At 35.0% G+C, this 21,189-nt stretch overlaps 1 protein-coding gene across 10 annotated transcripts in view; it reads right to left on the reverse strand.

Annotated features, from left to right (window-relative positions):
• Positions 1-791: 791 nt before the first annotated feature.
• Positions 792-21,189, reverse strand: part of LOC112554120 (furin-1-like) — an 83,565-nt gene continuing 63,167 nt past the window's right edge. For 4 of the 10 annotated variants that reach the window (XM_025221720.1, XM_025221721.1, XM_025221727.1 and 1 more), the window contains 6 exons: positions 18,264-18,773; positions 15,807-15,941; positions 10,001-10,057; positions 9,717-9,749; positions 8,209-8,345; positions 792-6,450 (listed from right to left, as the gene is read on the reverse strand). In XM_025221720.1, coding sequence (XP_025077505.1) covers positions 5,983-6,450; positions 8,209-8,345; positions 9,717-9,749; positions 10,001-10,057; positions 15,807-15,941; positions 18,264-18,773 — 1,340 coding nt within the window. In that variant the 3' untranslated portion in view covers positions 792-5,982. The remainder of the gene's footprint in view (positions 6,451-8,208; positions 8,346-9,716; positions 9,750-10,000; positions 10,058-15,806; positions 15,942-18,263; positions 18,774-21,189) is intronic. The other 6 variants (XM_025221725.1, XM_025221723.1, XM_025221722.1 and 3 more) reach the window with 6 other exon arrangements.

Genomic DNA, 21,189 nt, shown 5'->3' on the forward strand with positions numbered 1-21,189 from the left:
TATTATAGCTTTCTTTCATTGACATGGGAACAAGTATAGCGAAACAGATAACACAAAATTTAAAGGAAATTCTGGCTGCTGATCTTTATACAATAGTCTCATAAGAAACATGTTAAGCAAAGAAAGATTGCTACAACCCAAATTTGTTAATTGTTCAGCTAAGTAAGCATTTTATAGATTGTATTCAAAGTGGTGTTTTAAATGCTGTTTCTCAACATTGTCTGCAAACACACTTATCTAAGGGTCTGTAATAGTGTAGCAGCCACCTTGAATTTTTTTAAAAAATCCTATAAAGATCATTTTCTTTTGTAATCCTTCAAGTAAAGTTAAAAACTATGTGTAGAACATCTCTCCACTTAAGAAGCAGGTTCTACATGTTTACAAAAATTACAGGGATAAACCTCTCTTCTCTCACACACAAGAGAAAGTATAAGAAACACAACAGGATACACAAAAGGACATGTAAGAGTTATCCAGGTCATCCTGAAGAAAGTATGCCAGAATCAATAATCAACATTTATATTTTGCATCCAATTTTACTTTAAAAAAAAAAGAATTACTTATATGGATATTAAGCACTCGGTGAATGTCACTCTAAAATTATTTTTGCAGAAATAGTCACCTGTTGACTGAGTGAAACGAAAATTACATCACAACACACTTTAAACAAGATAATCCTAATTACACTTTTATTTACTAGTCCACCAGCTGCTCAGATCATTTTTACTCCTGAATGCTTGCATGCCGACGTGGACACAATCACCCACAAAAAAAGTCACAGAACAGAATCATAATTGTAGAATTGTGATTGTTTTTTATTTTCATTGCTGGCTATACATCTATGAAAGAGGTAAAAGCTGATTGGCCTGTAACCCTATGGGATACAGAGATGCACATACTGGTGACATAATACAAATAACAATGTTGAGAACAAAAATGGTTGAGACTGCAAAGGTGGGTGGGGTGAGCAGCTATGAGTGCACCAGTCTGGTGCAGAGTACAGTGTTCATGTTCTACTGAATGGACAGTTCTGTCGTTTGCAAGACAGCCCAGCTGACAAGTTTCTTTCTAGGGTCTATACAAAACCTAAATCCACAAAAAAAGGTAAAAATATGTGCTGTAAATATGAAATATTGCACTAAGAAATATGCTTAACATTATTTGATTTGTAGATGAGGCCAACTGCAGAAATCACTCGGAGCTCACAAAGTTTTTTAGCCTATCAGCTAGGATGTTTGAAGTCTCCTAGAGGAAATTTCTCTTATTCTAACTGGAACACTTGAGCATTATGATGTTTGGATTGGAGACCTTAATACTGCCTTATGTCATCTGAGCATTCCTACAAAACAAAATTTAAAAAGTGGAACATGCTGCACAACTTCTTCCCCCTAAAAAGCAAGCGTTGGCATGGAAACAATTGTTTTCGCCATTCCAACTGCTTCAGTGCACAACTGAAAATACAAAGGGAGAAACAATGTGCACAACTGAAAAGGCAGAGGGAAAGAGAAACATCTGTGACATCTAACTCGGCCTTAGAGAAACGCAGAAGGTAGACTTGCAGGTAAACTATGGACCAGTGGTGAAACCGAAAAGCTGCTCACATAAAATTGGAAAACAACTAAGAAGTGCAAAATAATTTCACATTTTCTAGAAATTATTGTCTTTGGTAGTATCAACACTTAAGGCTTCCACAACAATACACTGCTGTAACTTATTTTACTACTGGACAATACATTTAACACCCCCTCCTCTCCCCCCTAAAAAAAGGAAACAACCATAACCCATTAAGAATAAGAAAAAAGTTGCATAGATCATTTGTTAAGGATGCAGTTCATTTGACGGTAAATAATACAAATTATTCAAAGTACAAATGAAGTAAAATAAAACATATTTTGTGCCAAATTGGTTTAAGTATATAGCAAATGTATATGAAAATCAAAGTACATGGATTAACAAAAATCATCATATACAAAAGTACCAGCCAACTTTTTGAAGACTGCAACATGGTTTACACAATGACAAACTTAAGACATGCCGATTCTTTAAAAATCCTGCAACATATTACTACCACAAATATAATGTTACGTTTGGAAATAAGCCATCTGCTTTGGTCCAAATGTTATTAATATGATAGTCTATGATATTTTAATATGCTTACAGAAAAATCTTTTTTGATTTCTACTCAGATAAATTATTATTTTTGATTTTTAGAAATTGTGATTATTTTATAAATTGCAAAGCTGCTTTATTTCATCTTTGTAGAGTAGCCATTTAGTCAAGAGTTTGTGATTAACAACTACTGTAATATGAAGTATCTGAGCTGCAGAAAAATCCAGTTAAAACTATGGCTTATTTTTTTATCAAAATAAACTTATATTCAATAGCAAGTGTATACTTTTCTGGAAGAGAGATGGAATCATGTATAAAATACTAATTTTTATATTAATCTATTTAATTCCAAGGTAAATGCATACATTTTTCATGAAAAAGAAGACGATACTGACCACAATTTCATCATTTCAAATTTGAATCTAAAATTCAAAGGCATAAGAAATTATGGCCCAAAGCAGAAGATGCTTTCATGCTAAAATAATGTGGAAAATTGATCACAAAGAGAATGCCGAAAAAGACCCTGAAAAAGTAACCAATCAGCCACAGCAAACCAAAATCATTAAACTATTTAATAACTTCTGGTGTTGATTGTTGTGCAAAACACTACTAATATAAGGAATATTATAATCATAATGAGGTCTGATGAACAACTATAATGCCTGAGATTTTACCAGATGTTAACGAAGTATATTTTATCGTGGTGGAGGACCCCTTTATGCTAGTTATGAACAAAATTTAAAAAAAAATCACTTTGTGGTAGAAAGCAATTAAAATTTGAGAAGAAAGGCATCGAATTCGCCCCAGTCATGCGCACATTCATAATGCTGTTGAATGTACAACAAGCCTTTTACTTATACAAATGACTTAACAACACACAGGTCTCTCTATTCAACATACTTCCATCATGAGTTCAGACAGTTTACAGAAACAAGATTCAAACACAAACAGGGGCCAACCTGAGAACAAGACATCATGCAAGTCAATTGCTGGTGAACTTTTTGGCAAAATCGGTCATTTTAATTTTCAGAAAAGGAGTCTTTAGTGCTACTGATACGTTTAAAGAGTTCTCTTACCCTCCTTCCCTGACCTCAGCCTAGCAAATGAACTAATTTCTGACTTGGAAATGAACTGGATTCTAGGTTTGTGGACCACTATTCAATGTCAGTTTCCCATCAGATCTCAACTGTCCTTGAACTATGCAGCAGCATTTTTACAACCATGCAGAAAGATTGTAAAAAATACTAAAGGTTATCTAAAGCAGCATTAGATCAATGTCAGCAAAGAAAGTTTTTTGGGTTTTTTGATTCTGAGCTTCATCATGGTCTGAAAAGATAAAGTCATGAAAGAGGACTTATTATCTGACACAGTGAGGATGTTCTGCTGAACTAAGAACAAATCCTTTAGAAAAGTTATTGTGGTTTGGCTGGATGCAAATGTAAGTGGAAGAATTTGATGAGAAAATCCTGCTTCAGCATTTAAATGGTTGTCTACAAAAATCATTCTACAGACATGTATTCCATGCCATGTCCAAAAACCAATTTAACGGCAAATCTTTAAAAATGTAACAACAATGCCCTAAATGCCAAACTTCCGGGAAGGAAAGCTCACAGCTAGTCACTGCACTTGCATCATAGACAAAAGGCAACCTGATGTATAATGAACTGGCAGGAAATGGGAATAATGACATGATACTACTGACACAAATTCAGGACTGATTCAACAGGAATTTTAAATACCAATCACATAGTTATGCAAGACAACATTTGCCCTACTAGTATGCTATAAACAAGCTGCTAATCTCACCACAGAGATGCAGACAGGTATTGGCCAGAAAACAACTGTTGGGGACAGGAGCAACATATAAGCCAACTCCATGCAAAACCTGGATTCTGCAGGTTATTCAGAGTGCAGATTTTTGTTTTTGTTCTTTTTTAGTTTTATTGTTCCAATACTTGAAGGACAATCACAATAAAGAAGGCCAATAGCTGCATCAACTGCAGTCCCCAATAAGCTTCACATTTGATGCATAATAATTGCTGTCATGACTGCAGTTAAGCAACTGCAAGTACATCTAACATTTTGGCAAGTTTTGTTTTGATGGCTTGTTAACAAAAAAATTTTCACAGATAAGACAACCATAAAACTTCCGGGCAAAGGAATTCAAAACATCATGATTACATTTACAAGGAACTCAGTGTAACAACATGACAATGGTGAGCACTCAAAATCAAATGCAATCAATGAGACACTAGATACAAAACATGTCAAATATATTTTTGGCAAATATGAGGTAAATTACACAATCTAAAATGAGTAAATAACTTAAATGCTGAACTACAGAAGAGTCATTCCAAGATAAAAACTAAATACAGCATAATTTACGACCCCTGTAAATTAAATGGGAATTCATAAACAATAGCAATATACAGAAATATAATATGCCGAGTTAATCATTGGCATAGGTGGAAGAGGGGTGGAACAGGAACTGTGAACAAGAAGAAAGCATCTAATTTTAGCATATTGCTTATTTCCTAAATTTCTCTTTCATGTCTCCTCCTCCTCCTCCTGCACTTAACAGGGTCAATTAACCCTCTTCAAAACCTCAGCCAACAAATTAAATCAGCACAACAGATCTCTGTGTCAACAGGCTTCATCAGTACCACTTCATTAGCATTCATGCACATGATATACATATCACTGCCGCTTGCCCAGCTCCACAAAACCAGATTTGTCAGAGAGAGTGGGGCTCCTTAGACTCCTTTAGCAGGTTTCTGGAGCACTTATGTAACATGCAGTGTTTCTTTATAGACCGACACAGATGCAAGTGCAATTAAGAAGAAATATGGGAAAGTGTTTAAAATGTAAAGGAAATTTTACCCAATTTGTCAACAATATAATTTTTTTCCATGAAAAAACGCTTTCTTTAAAAATATTCCCACCAAAATATTGTAGGCAAAAAGTAAATTGGTCAGGGCACAATCACTGTTCTTGTAGGTTTTCCAAAGTAACAATAATGCGACCATGTGAAGAGGCTGTGCTGTGAGAGTCCTAACTTATTAGGCATGTGTTCTCTCTCTCACTGACAAACCTGCTTTTCTACACTACAGCCTTGGTATCATCATCACTGATAATCTTAGCTACAAGTTACTTAGTGTAACTGTTTCCGGCACTAAGAACAGACAAGCTGGCGCAGACACAAGTATGTGTATACATGTGTATGCACACCAAGAAAATACACCCACGCCCATTCAACTGCCTGCTCATTTAAAAGATTGCAACATGTACCATAGCCATTTCCTTATGCCTGAGCTGATATTGCAAAACTGTTTCTCACACCCCTCAAAACAAGCATTCACAGATCTAACAAAGTAACAGCAACAATACAAAATCTATAGTTCACCTCCTTGAATGGACAGGCTGGCACAGTGATGCACCCAAACAACCATCAAAGATCTTCACCTCACAAACCACTTGCTGGTAAGTTATCTTCCACTTTAATTGTAAATTCCACTTGCGGTTGGTAGCAAGCTAGACAAAACTAGGAGTTACTCTTCACACTGGCCATTCATCAAGTCTTTCAGTAGGTTTACACATACAATTTTGCGTTAACTAATACATTACTGCACAAGATCAAAACACAATATACTGGCCAGAAAGCACAATGTTTTTTTTTTTAAAATAAATTCCACAGATGCTTACTTTTCTCTTGAGAAATCTTTCTCCCTTCAATAATACTACTTTAAGTTCATCCTTGCACCTGTCACTCTGACATTCATTAGTCTTTTTAGTCTTCTTTATCTCCTTCTTGCATGTGCTGCGGCTTCCTGCACCTTCTGCTAAATTCCATCCTTCTCTAGGGATTGGAAGAGGTTAAGCTTTGGACTCCGCTGGCTCTAGCCGTCCACCAACAACCATTCCTGCCCTAAAGCCATGAATATTTGGATAAGTACTAGAAATCCTGAATACTGATGGTTTTCCACGGAGGTCATGGCTGTTAGACAAACTTGTGTCGACTTCTGGGTCATCCAGGACTGAGACACCATTATAAGCACCCTTGGTCCAATCTGGAATATAGTTCTGCTTTACACTCCAGCATAGACGCCCTCGCTCCCGTGCCTGCATGATAACGAATCCAACAAAGAAAATTATGATGGCACCTATGCACAATATTATAGCCCAAGCCAGATGCTTTAGGATTTCTGGGTCTAGCAAGTCCCAGATCATTGTTTTTTCACAAGCATCAGCCTGTCGCTCATATCCTGATGCACACTGGAAGCAATCCATGAGCGATGGTCCACGGCAGGTAAGACAGGAGGTGTGACATGGTTTGCAAACCCCCTGTGGTAATAAGAATGAAGAATATTTCCATACAATTAAAACTTTATCAGTCACCATAATAATTGTGCATTGCATAATTATGATTTATACTCAGTATTCATTAACAGATGTACTGCTATCATTAAAAAACTCTAAAATTTCTGTAGTTTGATAGGAAAGCTTAGACTTACTGACAATTCTTTGAAATTTTTTTTAAATTTAGGTACTGGTTTTAAGGGTGTTTTTAAGTAGACAAATATGGATAAGTGTTTGGCTAAGTTTGGCAAAATTTTTATGCAACCGGCAAACCTAAACTTTGCAACTTGGTCAAATGTTCACATTTGCTCAGTTAAAAACAGCCTCTATACCTCTGTAAAGAGTCTTCCTCCCATTAACAAAAATATTTAAAAAATAATAAGTAGATTTATAATGCATTTTCCTACTTTAATGTAGGATCAGTGCAATTACAAATGCAAAACATAAAAATATACAAATATAGATTCAAAACGAATTTAGTATGCATAGTCAAAAACATATCCAGAGACACAACAGTACAGCATCTAAGTAAAAGGAGCATGATCTTGCGATCAAGGGGTGTTTAGGTACATGTAGTTGGAACATTTGGTCTGAAGTTGTTTTGAATAACTTCACTTCCTGTGGCACATCAATTACTGGCACTGAGGATCAAAGCATTTGTGAACAGAATAGTAGTCAAGGAAGTTTATGCAGCACAATGACACAAAACAAATATTTCATTGGGAGTTTAGTAGATGTTGTTGGCATGCATAGACCCGCAATCTAATCACTGCAAAATGCAGTGAGGAAATACATGGCTCATAGATTCAAAAAAGTGAATATGTCATGGTTCACAGATCAGAGAAAACTGAAAAAAAATTGAAACAAACTGGCGAAGACAAAAAATAGTCAGCAGAGATTGTAAGTGAATGAAAATATTAATAGGTGGAAAACACCTGCCATACATATATATCTATAATAATCCAGAACATAGGTAAGAGGCGCAACAAAAAGTACAGATCAACAGGGGTGTCAAAATCTATTTCACTCCACAGAGGAGACAACATGACAGAGAGCAGTCCACTCAAGCCAGTTAAGACATCACACTCACAAAATTTTCACGGGCTATACAAACACTGACATTGTAACTTTTAGTCTGGGCCGCCCACCTGAGTCCATAATTTTGAGTCCATAAAGCTACTCAAACAAAAAGGGACAAAATCCAGCCACTGAGCTAGGTGAATCGCATCTGAAAAGAGTTATATCCCTTAACATAGAAATGTTAATTTGCAATTTGAATTTTTCTGGAAGTACCTTTCCAGTGACAGGAGAACACAGGCGAACACTTTTGAGCTTATTTCTGATGCTAAACTTGTTCTTCATCACATCTTCTACATGGTGTGTAACCATTAAAATCCACTAAATACAGGACTAAGGTTCATAGTGATCATCAATAATGCATTAGTGGATTAGCCTGTATCAACATTTTCTTTTCTTGAAATATTATTTGAGATACTTGAATTTCCTTTGGATTCACAATTTCACATTGGAATAAAGTCAGAATAGTTTTTTACTTTAAACTCTAATTATAATTTTTATGTATCTTCCTTTCATGTTTGATTTTTTTATGATTTTATACATAAAACACTTCGGATTCGTGCATACCTGGGGATTAAATTTCAGAGTCAAAGGTGAAGGCCCAGACTCAAAGTGTTAAGGCTATTGGCCATTACCTCCATGCACAACTGCAGATATACAACTTACCTGAGTGTGAAGAAGTGGCTTTGAAGAATTAATCTGGACAGGACCAGCAAGGTGGACAGCCTGCACACTGCCAAAGTAATGCTCAGGGCAATGGGCAACACAGTGTTCCTCCATCTTGAAAAAACCAGGCTTGCACTCTGCACACAAAGCAAGAATGACTGGTCAAACAAATGTCACCTGTCAATTATTATTTAAAAATGTGCTTTAAAACATGTTTCAAGGCAAAAGAAATATGGATTATTATAAGATAATGTGCATTCAATTGTTGCTCAGTGAAACAAGAATGAAGGTGTTTCCTTGCAGTGAGATGTGGTAGTCTGGAAAACTGATAGCTGAAAGTGCTTCATTCAAAATATATAAGCAACAGAAAAACTTAATGACACATTTTTCCTTTATATTATACACTCAAATGCCTGTAGTTGGCAATTATTATAAACACAATGACATGATTAGGCATATATGGAAAATACCTATTAATAGCATAATTCAAATTACAATACCTTCTATACATTTCTTTCATAAATCAGTGTTCAACGTTAGATCCAATAGCTTACACAGAAGACTACAGGGAGTTAATTAATTTGTTCTATATGGCAAATACCTTCTACACATTGAAAACAAAACGGTTAGATCTGGTTATCACAAAATAGAACAAGACTCTCGCAGTGCTGCAACAGTTTCAAGATCTAATGCAAGACAGCATAGACAGCAGTATCCAACACCTTCTTTGTCTTACATTACCAAAGTTGGAGAAATATCATGTACAAACACCCAAATCTGCAATTTGGAGAGAGAAGGAAGATCCTTCATGCCTTCATCCAAGTGAACCCATGCTCAGTGTACTAAATAGCCTATTCAAAACTGTCTATGCTAAACTCCAAGGGGATCTGAGGAAAGTTGTGTGTCTACACAACAATCTTTAAAGGCTGTAGCAGAGTAGTGGGGATGGATGCCGATAACAGACATACTTTTGTGAGAGGGCTGCTACAAGCATGAACAATAAATAAAGAACTACTCCAAAAAAATCGAACAAATCTTTTAAAGTAACATACTTTTTCAGTCCAATAAATAATGTATACTCGTACATTCTTGAGGCTTACAGTTATATTGTCCCTCCCAGCCCCCATCCTGGTAGTTGTTTTGTCCTTATTTCTTCTAACCTCTTTTCTGATTTGATCTTAGAACAGCTGTTTGTTCCGCCTACAATTTAATGAGTGCCTAACTTTAAAAGGTAAAAATACATCACATTCAGTCCCTATCCTCACTTCGGCTGAAGCTTTAAATCCCTTATGAAAACTACAAAAATATCTGATTTTGTCACATTTTTTATTCTTCTCTTTCATTACACTTGCTTGTGAGTGTAAAAAAAAATCTGTACATACACTGTCCTTAATAGGCAATTAGCTCCCTAAATTTCATGACCTTCATGCATATGCAAAGTCATCTGCAAGATGCAAATTGCAATATATCTCACAAATATTTAATGGAATAACTTTCATAGAAGCTACCTGAAGAGTGTGATGAAGTGTGAGGAACATCCACTGAAAGACAAAAAGGGAAAAAACCATCCATAGTTGAAAAATCTGTTTAGGCATGTCACTTAGTATAATAGGATAGTACAAATAAATAAAAAAAAATACACAGATGTTTTGTTAGTAGCTGATGACAAGAGTTATGAATCAACAGAAAATGCTGGAATCTGGGTGCAAGTTCTTGAATAATGCATCTATGGAAACAGTCAAATGTAACAGTTGCACGCATACACTGGATGCAAAGACAAAAATCCACTTACCATTAGTCATGAAAGAGGGGATGTGAACTAAGTGCACATTGCCCTGTTGCCTTCTGCCTATGAATGAATGATATTCTGACTGACAGGATTGTGTAGACATGATGGAGTAGGTGGTCAACATTAAGCAGCAGAAAGCAAAAATGAAAATCATGGTGTCCAGGTATCTGTGCGTATATGCACGCCTGCAGCGTATGGTGCATGTATAAGTATGAGAGTGAAAGAAACAGACTGACAGGACATTTATGGAAAAAAGGTTCTGTTTTCATTTCATGATTTTATATTCATTGTTTAGTGCACTTGGATGGCAAATAATGAAAATAAAGCAAATAAGACTGTACGCAGAAATATGACTATATGGGAATTTTATTGATGAGTACTTTGAACTTACACAAGAAAGGCTCTGTGGTGTGCTAAGCCTTAGTTTTAATGAGATTTTTCCCATAAATAAAGATCTGCTTTTTTATTGGTTGGTTTTCCCACCCTTTGTTATCAAAGTAGAGCCAAGAAGCTGGTTCAAAAAAGGTTTTAGCTGTCTGCATGATACATGCATAAGTCTGCCACAAAATGTATGGTATATTCTGCAGTCTATCAGTGAATGAGTGCATAGTACCTAAAAGGCTCCTTCTAAACACTGATCATTATTAACAGTATACCTATATCTCTTTCAATCTACATCCAACAACATTTGTCTGATCATATTGTTAAACACTACTTTGGAAACCAAAGAGACAGACTGTAACCTTGATGGTAGTGCTCACATATAACTGCATGTGCTGGATTGCAAATTCCAATCAGCTGTTGCTTACACAAACATTATTTGTTTACTTCTTCTGCACAACACCATGTGAAAAAGTACCTCTTCCCACCACCTCACCCAACTTCTCCAATAAAAAGGTCTTGATTAGCTGATATTTTGAATTGTATGACTTGGTTCATTACTTGTTCATTATTTTGCAATAAACATGATAAAATTAGCTTGCAGTAGTGTGTTAATTACAAGATATTTTAAACACATATTTGTAAGATAAGATAATTTGTACAAATAAAGAGTTAGAATATATGCAAAATGCATATGCAAATCTAAATACAATCAATGAACACAATAAGAAGAGACATGCGGAATAAAGAGATGCTAAGCTATAGGAATGATAGACACTGTGGTTCTTATTGGCTCATACTAATTAAAGTTCGTTGAAAGCGTTGTACTTTAAGTAATGGACATTAAGTTGCTGAGTACCAGAGTGCAGAATGCTTTTCAAATAACTGAGATGAGTTCCAGATTGATGCAATTTGCCAAAATCAGAATGAAGTCTGCTTCTGTTACTGTGATGTATATATATACATGTTCTAATATGTTCTGAAACTATGCTAAATAATTTTTCTGAAATTTTGTCAGAGTAAGATGACACAAACATGGTAATGATACATTAGCTTTCTGTAGACTTGAAACACTTATTACTGTCTCTCTCTCTACCTCAATGTTTTCCCCAAAAGAATAAAATAAGAGGAAAGAGTGTGGACAGAGACCAAAACACATAGGAACACAATATCTCCAGATTAGAATGAAAATAAAACAAATTCTTGAATACTAATACTATTTCTTACAGAAATATTAAAAAAACAGCACAAACAGAAGATGCCTCTGGTAGTCATGGAACTAAATTGTGTGAAACTAAAATAGTATTAATGTATAGCTGTAACTTCCAGAATGTATGACCACAAGAGCTGTAGGTACAGACAAACACTGTATACTGTTTCCATGAGATATTAGTTTATGGTTAAACAATTTTTAAATTAGCAATCGTTTAAGTAAGGTCAAAATAAAAAGTGGCCACAAGTTTAAAAATATAAGAGGTGGTATGGTGTATTGCATAGTGACATCAAACTCCAAAATCAAAATACTATCTGAATCTGGCCCATGTTTTAAATATAATTACTGTCAAAATGATTATAAATACTACCTGATCTTCTTTTTGATTTGGTCAGACAGTAAATTTAATGAATAATTTATCGATCTTGTGAACAAAGGCCAAGGTTTGCCTCTGATTCCAACAGTCTGATTCAATGACCTCTCATGTAAAATATGTCATTTTTTAAATGCAAGTCTTTTTTTTTTTAAGTTAGCGGGCAAAGCCTTTCAGGAATGTATTTTTATGTACAGTAAATATACAGCCAGCAAAGAATTGATAAAAGGTGCTTTCGGGGTCTGTAGGAGCCACAATTACCTAAGGCCATTAATATGAATGTTAAACAAAGGCAAAAAGTGTACTGAATGTTTATTTCTATAACAATACCTTCATCAGAAAATGAACATACAGAAAACTGAAGGAGGTAAATTAAGTTTAAAAATAACTAAAAAAACCATAACGTATATTAATTCAAATACAGAAAGTCAACAAGATATGCCCTCAAGTATCGGTGACTGTGACAAATAAATATGAGCTACAACAACACGCATTACCCATTCCAAAAATTCAAATCTCATTTGAGTTATTTAACAAAAATTCAAAGGGAAGAAATCCCCACAGGACCATACAATAAAACTAAAAATAGAAAAATCATCAGTCCAGAAGAAAGAGTGTGGTACTGATATTTTTAATGTATACATTTATGAATGCTGTTTTATACAGCAAGAATATGGAAAAAAATCAACACTTCTTTAGTGCTACAGTGACTAGCTATTAGCTTCAAGCCATTAGCTTCAAAAACTTGTTACTGTTTCAAGAGTTCCATAAAACAGAATACTCTGAATGAATGAAAAAGGCAAAATACTGAAAATGCTGAAATGTATAAAATCATTACACAGGATATAAATGAGTTTGCTTTTGTTCAAATAATCAAATATTACCCAACTGTACCAGGCTGACAGGCCTGAGGGGAAAGAGGGGAAGGAGAAAGTGGCTGTATATCTTCATCTTTACATGTACATTTGCACATTGAACTCTACTGAGGTAGACAATAAATTGAACACCATAGTGAAGCTGCAAATAGTTGATTGTACTTCTTCATTATGAGCGACACTTTATCAACAAGGATAGTTGCTTTCAAGGCTTGTGATCAACAATCCTCAAACAGCATGTTTCAAAAAAAAAAAAAAAAAGCCACTGATCAATAGCTGCCCCAGTTTGCTCTCTGGGATAAATAAAGTGTTATCTTCTTTGTTCTGAAAGAGTTGTGAAAGTCACATAACAAATCAAGAAACCAATTACTAACTGCAAGAAATACCTTTTTTGGTATGATCAGCTGGTTACTGAAAACTTGTATGCCAGACAGCTCCATGAACACAATGGTGATGACAGTGAGCCAATATAATAAATGATAATTTTAATGGTAATGTCAACACATATGATATTCTGATGTACTGGCCCCTGAGACTTTCTGGCAATGGTTGCTGCTACTTGGCAATGCCCAGGAACAAATCAAAGGACTGTTTTTTTGTTTTTTTCTAGCATCCTCCTTACCACAGGACCAAAATACCAGCATAAAAAATGTTGAGTTATGATGTAGGTGTAAGATGAGTGTCAGGACAGAGCAAAACAAGAAATCTCAGCTTTCTGATGCAATCTCCCATCACACTCACAGCAAAAATCCTTTTAACGTTATTTAAATGAAAAATTTTATGACAATATATCTGCCAGTGAATAATCAGATTAAAAAATTTTCAATCTAGTAGTAAATTCAATAAAATTTCCAATCATTAAAGGCTAAACTTCTTCCAAGGAGGAAAGAGGTGAGGAATGTTGTACCATCTACAATAGCTGGAAGATTTCACTTAAATGGCTTTAAGTCTTCTTGGAGAAATGTAAACAGCTTGCAAGGGCAAGATTTAGTGATGTAGAAACCAAAAAAAGGGGGCAGCACCCCCTCAAAAAGATACTAAGGAGGCAAGAATGTAAATGTCGTTCACCGTCAGCATGGAGTTTGCCATCCCAAAGCCTGGCATCTTTCTATGCCACTGAGATAGTGGAAATGATAACCAGCATGCCAATTTCTGCAATTGGTGCTGGGCTATTTAATATTAGATAATTGGTTCACCTTTACTTTTGCATTTCATTCATTCTAAGAAGCCCAGTCTTTCAATAATTTACTACTTAAAAAAAAGCAAAAACTTGATACACTTTTATGACAAGCATATATGCTTCCACTGTTCTTTTTATGATATTAATGTGCAGGCTACACATTTCCCCAAATGTATTTATCATTTGAAATTTTTTAAGGGAAAAAATCCCATTAAAATGTATGATTACTGGTATGACCACTTAACTGTTTTAGGAGCTAAATCATTGCATCAGACAATTCCTTTCATTGACACTTTTTAAAGCCCTATAGTACATTGTGTAAATGTAAATTGTCAACATATTGGAAAAATATTTGCACATTACTGAATTACACAAAATCAGATTCAATATTAATGATGATTATTTATATGTGAAAATGACTCATTAAGTGATTACTTATATTTACTAACACTACAAAACTTTATATAAACTGCAGCCTACACGCAAACTCTCAACTTTATCAAAAAAACTCTATCTAGATCAGAGATCACAGGTGATATAGCTGCAATTTATAGACTAGACATAATAAGAAGAGTTTATCAGTAGCATCTGGAAACATTTGCTATAAAAATCTTTTCAGTAATTACCACTTCAGCATGTTTGAGTATCAGAACCATGTGACTTTTTCTGCCCAAGACAAATTCTCAACCAATTGTGACAAGAAAGAGAAAAGGGGTTAGCAATCCAAGGGGTACATTATAAAAAATCCTCAAAAGACCTGAATGTACTCTGAATATGATGTAGTATTGCACAATTACTTAAACACCAATTGGTGATTATAAAAAAATACCAGTGCCACTTAAAAAAAAATTGAACAGAAACAATATCCTGTCTCTAAAGACACAACAATAAACAAAGTAAACTAGAGCTCTAGAAAAGCTGATTTCTGAAGATCAAGCACAAATTTTTAAAGGTATAACTATACATACATGATTTAAATAACTAAACAGAATGAACCAAACATTCTAATTCTTAACCTCTGTAATGTAGAATAAATTAAAAATGAGGTTAGCAATTAAAAAAAATGATGCGCAATTGAATGCATGCACATGTGTGTGTTAGTCATGGAGAGAGTATCTATATTTAAATGACAAGATTTATTATGTCTTATGAATTAATGAAATCAAGAGCAAATGTTGTATGGTCAAAATGGACATATTGCACAAAATAGAGATGATGTAGCAAGCAAGAATGTATTATTTCCATATTTCAACCATCCTAGGAATTATGTACACCATCAAAATAGTGCAGATAAATAATTTTCAATTATGCAAAAATTAAATGAGCACCCATTTAAATTTATATACTTTGAATACAATCCACAGAAAATACTTTCATTGTCTCCATTTATTTCACCTAGGATGTAACCACAAAAGTTTTTAAAAACCCACTAAATTGATTGCCTCTTTGTTGTTGTGAACAGATATCAAAAGATATCACACACTGCTCACAATCCAACCTTACATGAACAAAAGGCTCCAACAGACTTCAAGCTAAGATTTTCCAACATATTTTTAAATATATACATATCTTCTCTTGCAGTTATGGTGCACATATATGTGACTGCATGCATATATATGCATTTCATGTTCTAATGCTGTTCTCACATATATGCTGCAAGCAGAAAAGTACAGTATATAATCATACCCACCCATTCCCGTGCTGTGTGCAAAGAGTGTGCAAATATCACCAGAAATAAGACTGGAATGTGAAGGTAATGGAGGCAAGAAGAGGCAGGAAGCACAGACCTATGCAGATGCCATTGGAGGTCACGCCTGCGCAGGTGAAAGTGTTGCTTGCTGCTGAGGATGGTGTGGAGACATTCTGCTTGAGAGGGTGCTTCTCTGTTCCCATGACAACCAGAGTCCACTCCTTCAGCTCCGCTGGAATAGTGAAGAAAACAGATGGTATGACTTGAATATAAAAAAGATTAAAAAAAAAACAACAAAAAAAAGACTAATTGAAACTGCACCAACAGCACATCACCTTGCAACTCATTCTGTATTTTCTAAAATAGTTCTGTCTCTGGCTTTTAGTGTTTCTTATCTGCTGAATGAGTGAGAGCAATACAGATCAACAGATACATAAAATATCTGATGAAGGTGTGAGCTAAAACAATGATGCTTAAACCAACTGATGACACTTTTTGATAACATTTTTTAAAAGGCTCAGTTAATGTGCAGAGATCTACAATTTTTACATTAGTGCCCTCTCTGAGCAAAAGAAAAGGCTAGCATAAGTGAAAAGCAGGTGGTTCCTAATTAACAATTTCAGTATTACTGAAACCTTCACAAAATTATAAAGATTGCTACCCTTTTCTGAGAGAGAAAAATGAAAATGATGAACAATGATTTGCTTCTATTCTTACCCTGCCTTCAACACACTATGCTCACTCATGGGCAAAAAACTTAAACATATTACACTAAAATATAAAAATATGATTAAAAAAGTTACATGCTATGAACTAGAAGTCATACTGACAAATGTATCTTTAAAGAATATGTTTTCATTACCCTGGTATACTTCCCAACCTATACAAAGTGGTATGACAAATCTTTCGTCTGGAAAGACAGCAATTGAAAATAAGAAACTGTGTACAACAGTACATTAACAGAAGTGAGAGTGAGTTACAGCTGAAGTTTGAATTCATGCTAAAAAATGTTAAATAAGAGCATTACAAGTAGTTCACTAAGCTTTCACATCACCATAAAGTAAAACTGTGAAGTAGGGACTTAAAGGTTATCATGTATACTGCACAGTTATCCTTATAATTTAATAATTTGATATTAAAAAAGACAATATTTCTATCATCATTCCTGAATAAGAGCAAATAGCTATTTTCGAGGTTTATCACTGGTGCACACTACTACTTAGACAAGGAAAGATAATCTACACAAATAACAAAACACACGGCGACTGCAATGATTTATTTCCTGAGCCAAGATCATGCATATTTGTCATAAATCGCAAAAGTTTTGTACATGCGCAACATTCACAATTTTAACTGCTCTTTATCACATGCATGTTGGTATTCCATACAATGTCTTTAAAAAGTTATGTTAGACTATTACTAAAAAAGTACACATCCATATTGAAACATGCAAGGGATTTCTTAACACAGCATGAGTTTTTTTTCCAATGTATTTCACACTGCTAGGTCCACACAGCATCAGATTTGAAAAATTTGTATGATGTTAAAATAAAAACAGAAAAGAGAAAACAGGCTGATAGTACACTTACCCCACCCCACCCTAACATTGTGAAAACTTCTACTTCTCAATGAATGGCTAATGCACATCTTGAAATAATTTTGGCTAGAAAGAGAGAGACAGATCAACAGTTGCAGCATTCTTTTGTCCTTTATGCCAATTACTAGTGTTTTCTTTTCTTTCCCCAATACATTCTTTGATGATGCCTTGTAGCTATTCCTGTACTTTTAAGGGTGCTTTCCCTCTCTTCAGATTATCACATGATTGCTGCTATTTTTGAAATAATCTTTCATGCATGCATCATCTAATCTGTAGTTTCATATAGGTAGAACTAGAGCAAAAAAAAAAAAAAAAAAAAAAAGGAGAGAAAGCACAGCACAGATCTCTCCATGTTTATATGGCTCCTGGGCTAACAATTACAACAGTAGTAATTGTTTCAATTTTGGAGAATTTCATAAAAATACAAGTACTATAAATCAGTGGTAAAGCAAATGAGATTATACAAATTATAGAGACAATAAATTATCAAATGCATAAGGAAGCATCTCAAAGATCCTACTGAAGGATTGGGGAGGAGGGAGATAGAGAAATAAAAACAGTTAAAATGGAATGAAGCAAATGACTGAACATAAAAAGAAAGAAAAAAAAACAACAGAAAAACTTATGTTTGTTTAGGAAAGAATAAAAGCCATAAACTGATAAGTTCCTGTGAGAAAATACTGTCGACACTCTGAAGTGGTACCAAAGGAAAACAACGAGCGTTGGATGTACAACAGCCATTACAAAAGTTTCTAACAGAAGCAGCACAGGATAAAGACCACCTGAAGGTCAACACAAAACACACATGCACACACAGCATGGGATTACCCTCAATGGGATCACCACACATTGGACTTGCAACACCGAAGGATGCTTTGGTGCTGGGATACGAGTGAAGAACAGCACAGCACAACAGCAAAAGGCAGGAGTAAAAGGATAGGATATTAATAAGCTTGCCTGCTGTTAGTTTTGGGCGGATGTTTCGCGGGTACTGTTGATTGGATGAAAGGTTGGACTTTTTGGCTAGCGTTTCATACACACAGGTATGGGCGGCGGGGTTCAATTGCTGACTTTTGCGACGTGCATACGCTGGAGACTTAGATGCAAAAGCTTCGTTCATAGAATCCCCAAAGATAAAGGATTCCCAGTTCTTACGGTGGTGGTTGGTGCGATGACGCCCATTTCCTTTTCTACTCCATTCACTTCCACCATGATCCACCATGTGGGTGGTAGCGGTGGTGGTGGTAGTGGAGGTGGTTGTGGTGGTGGTAGTGGTGGTAGTGGTTGGAGGTGGTGGTCTGACAGTGTGGTTAAAATTACTAAAGAATGGGTAGTAGTGGGGGCGAGTCCAATCGTCATAGCGCCTGTAGTCGTTATTGGCGCTACGGACTGAAGTGGGGCTCTTCCTTGGGTGACTATCTGTGCCATACAATACAAGTACCCAGTCGCGCAATCTAACAGTCCGAGCTGCAAACAGAAAGGGACACAGGCATCAGTGCAAGCACCTCATACACACATACAGACAAACAAGTATTTTAAAGGAGGCTTCTGCTGTCGAGATCAAAGCTGCTTTAAGACATCTGAAGTCAGAAACATTTTCATCGAAATATCTCAATATTACTCCATGAGTTCATCTTGTTAAAATCACAATCAACTTTTTTCCAATGAAAATCTCATAAACATGAGAAATTTTAATGAATTTAATAAAGAACTGGAGCATTACTGGTGGAAATGCTTATTTGACATGTTTGCAAAACTTACCTAATCTTTTACAAGGCTGATATGAAGTAATTAAAAAAACTAAATTAATATGTATCCAAAAAAGCAGCTGTGATCTGGACTTGTATGCAGGCTAACAGACAAAACATGACATCAAAGAAGCCTTGTTTACTGATTGCACACAACAGAGGTTAGTGGTAAGCTGGAAGAGAGTTGGACACAAGGCATGAACACTTTATTTTGAGATACAGATGATACAAAAAAAACTAAGCTGTACCTTTAGAAATGACAATTTAGAGTGAAAAAAATATATATGTACAGCATTTGAGCAAAACACTTCAGTAAAAGAATGTCATTCTAAATTTTTATCTGGTTACAGAGGTTCAATTTTAAAAGAATCACATCTCAAGAAACAATCTGAGGGTATGGATGCAAACCAGACTTACGCCTGGGGAGAAAAAAATTCAAGAAAAAATCCATTCAAAATTTATTTAGTTCGTCTGAAGGACTTCTGTGATATGAGAAATGGGTTTACAGCATGTTAATTTAAATGGCAGCTGCAAAATTATAAAAAATCAAAGATTGTGAAATCAGCGGAAAGATATGCAATTTTAAAAATAAACAATATTTAAAACATACTGAAGACCTGCTTTTTAGGTCTGAAAATGTGAAAATACAAACTTCAAAAAGACACACTTCTATGCTTTTGCATATGTGTAGCCCTTTACAAGACATAAGTAATGCTATTTTCAAAACAAAAATTTCAGACCTGTCAATCTATTTCCCTTTTACAAATAATAAACTAATAAAGCCATATAGTTTGCTATTAAAAGAGTGTGATGCAGACAACATGCAACATTTCAGATATTAAAATGAATATATAATGAATATATTAACTATATTAAAAACATAGAGACAGACATAGATTGAGACATTTTGAGCAAAGAAATGGTTGCTGAACAGGCAATTCCTGATATATTTCATGAGATTTTTTTTTGTTTTGTCAATGTGTATCTGCTAATATGCACACATGCTTATTTTTATCTCCTTTTCGCTCTCTCACCAACTGAAATACATTTTTAGGTATCAGAAAACTACTACAAATATTTTTACTATATGTTTAAGTTTTGGGGGAAAAAAACCTTTAAAGGTTCTGTTTCTCTCATGAACAACTAATATCAAAGCTCAATTCTTTACATTTTTAGTGAAAAGGTTTACTAGTAAACATTTCCTTTGTGTGAAAAGTTCTTGTCTGACCTGTTGCATATTTATTACATCTTACACTAAATTCTTTTCCAGTCATGCAGCAGCTAAGCTGCAGTTTAAAAACAAAAACTGGCTTTTGATAAGAACTGCTACATCCACTGTTCTGTCACTGGAAACTTAAACAAGGAAATTAAAAAGCTTGAATCTAGGAGCTGAAGCTGCATGCACAAAAAAGCACCTGTTTCTGCTACTGATCTGATAAAAAAATTCAATGAGGTGGCAACAAAGTTTCACATACCTACACACTGTAATGATGCAGTAATGTATCAGACTGTACACCTCTTTTACAGCATGCCATATGATTGGTAAATGAGTTTAACCACCTTCTACCGTAGAACTGTTTTACTTGTTTTCATCACAAATTGCAGTTCAGCAAGAAATAGTGGCTCATGATTCAGATAAATAGAAACAAAAATGTAGACTTAAATGACAGAAATATATTACACACAGTAACTCACCATAGAAGAGGGTCATCAAGAAGAACACTAACAAGGCAGCTGCTGGTGAAGGTAAAGTAAACGGCAAGCTGCTATAGCAAGGACAACATCAAAGCATGCTGGCACATGCATGCCATGCAGGGCGAACTGAAAGGTGGGGCTGACTGCTCTGACAGGCCTACTGAGACACAGGGGATTTTGTGCTAGAAGTTCATGGTCAAACAGGGATCACTGGCAGTAACAATGTCCAGAGACATTAACTGATGATCATCAGACATTAGGTATCCTAAACTTTAAAAAAAAAAAAAAAAAAAAAAATTGCTTCATTCCATTAAAAAAACAGGCACATGCAATAGGCTGAGAATGAAGTTATTGTTGTTACTTGATGTTCATTAATATGTGGCATGATGGTGTTGTGTGCATGTGAATTATCAAGTATCAAGAACAAGTTGGAAGATCCT

Source organism: Pomacea canaliculata, linkage group LG13, assembly GCF_003073045.1.
Source record: "Pomacea canaliculata isolate SZHN2017 linkage group LG13, ASM307304v1, whole genome shotgun sequence".
NCBI lineage: Eukaryota > Metazoa > Mollusca > Gastropoda > Architaenioglossa > Ampullariidae > Pomacea > Pomacea canaliculata.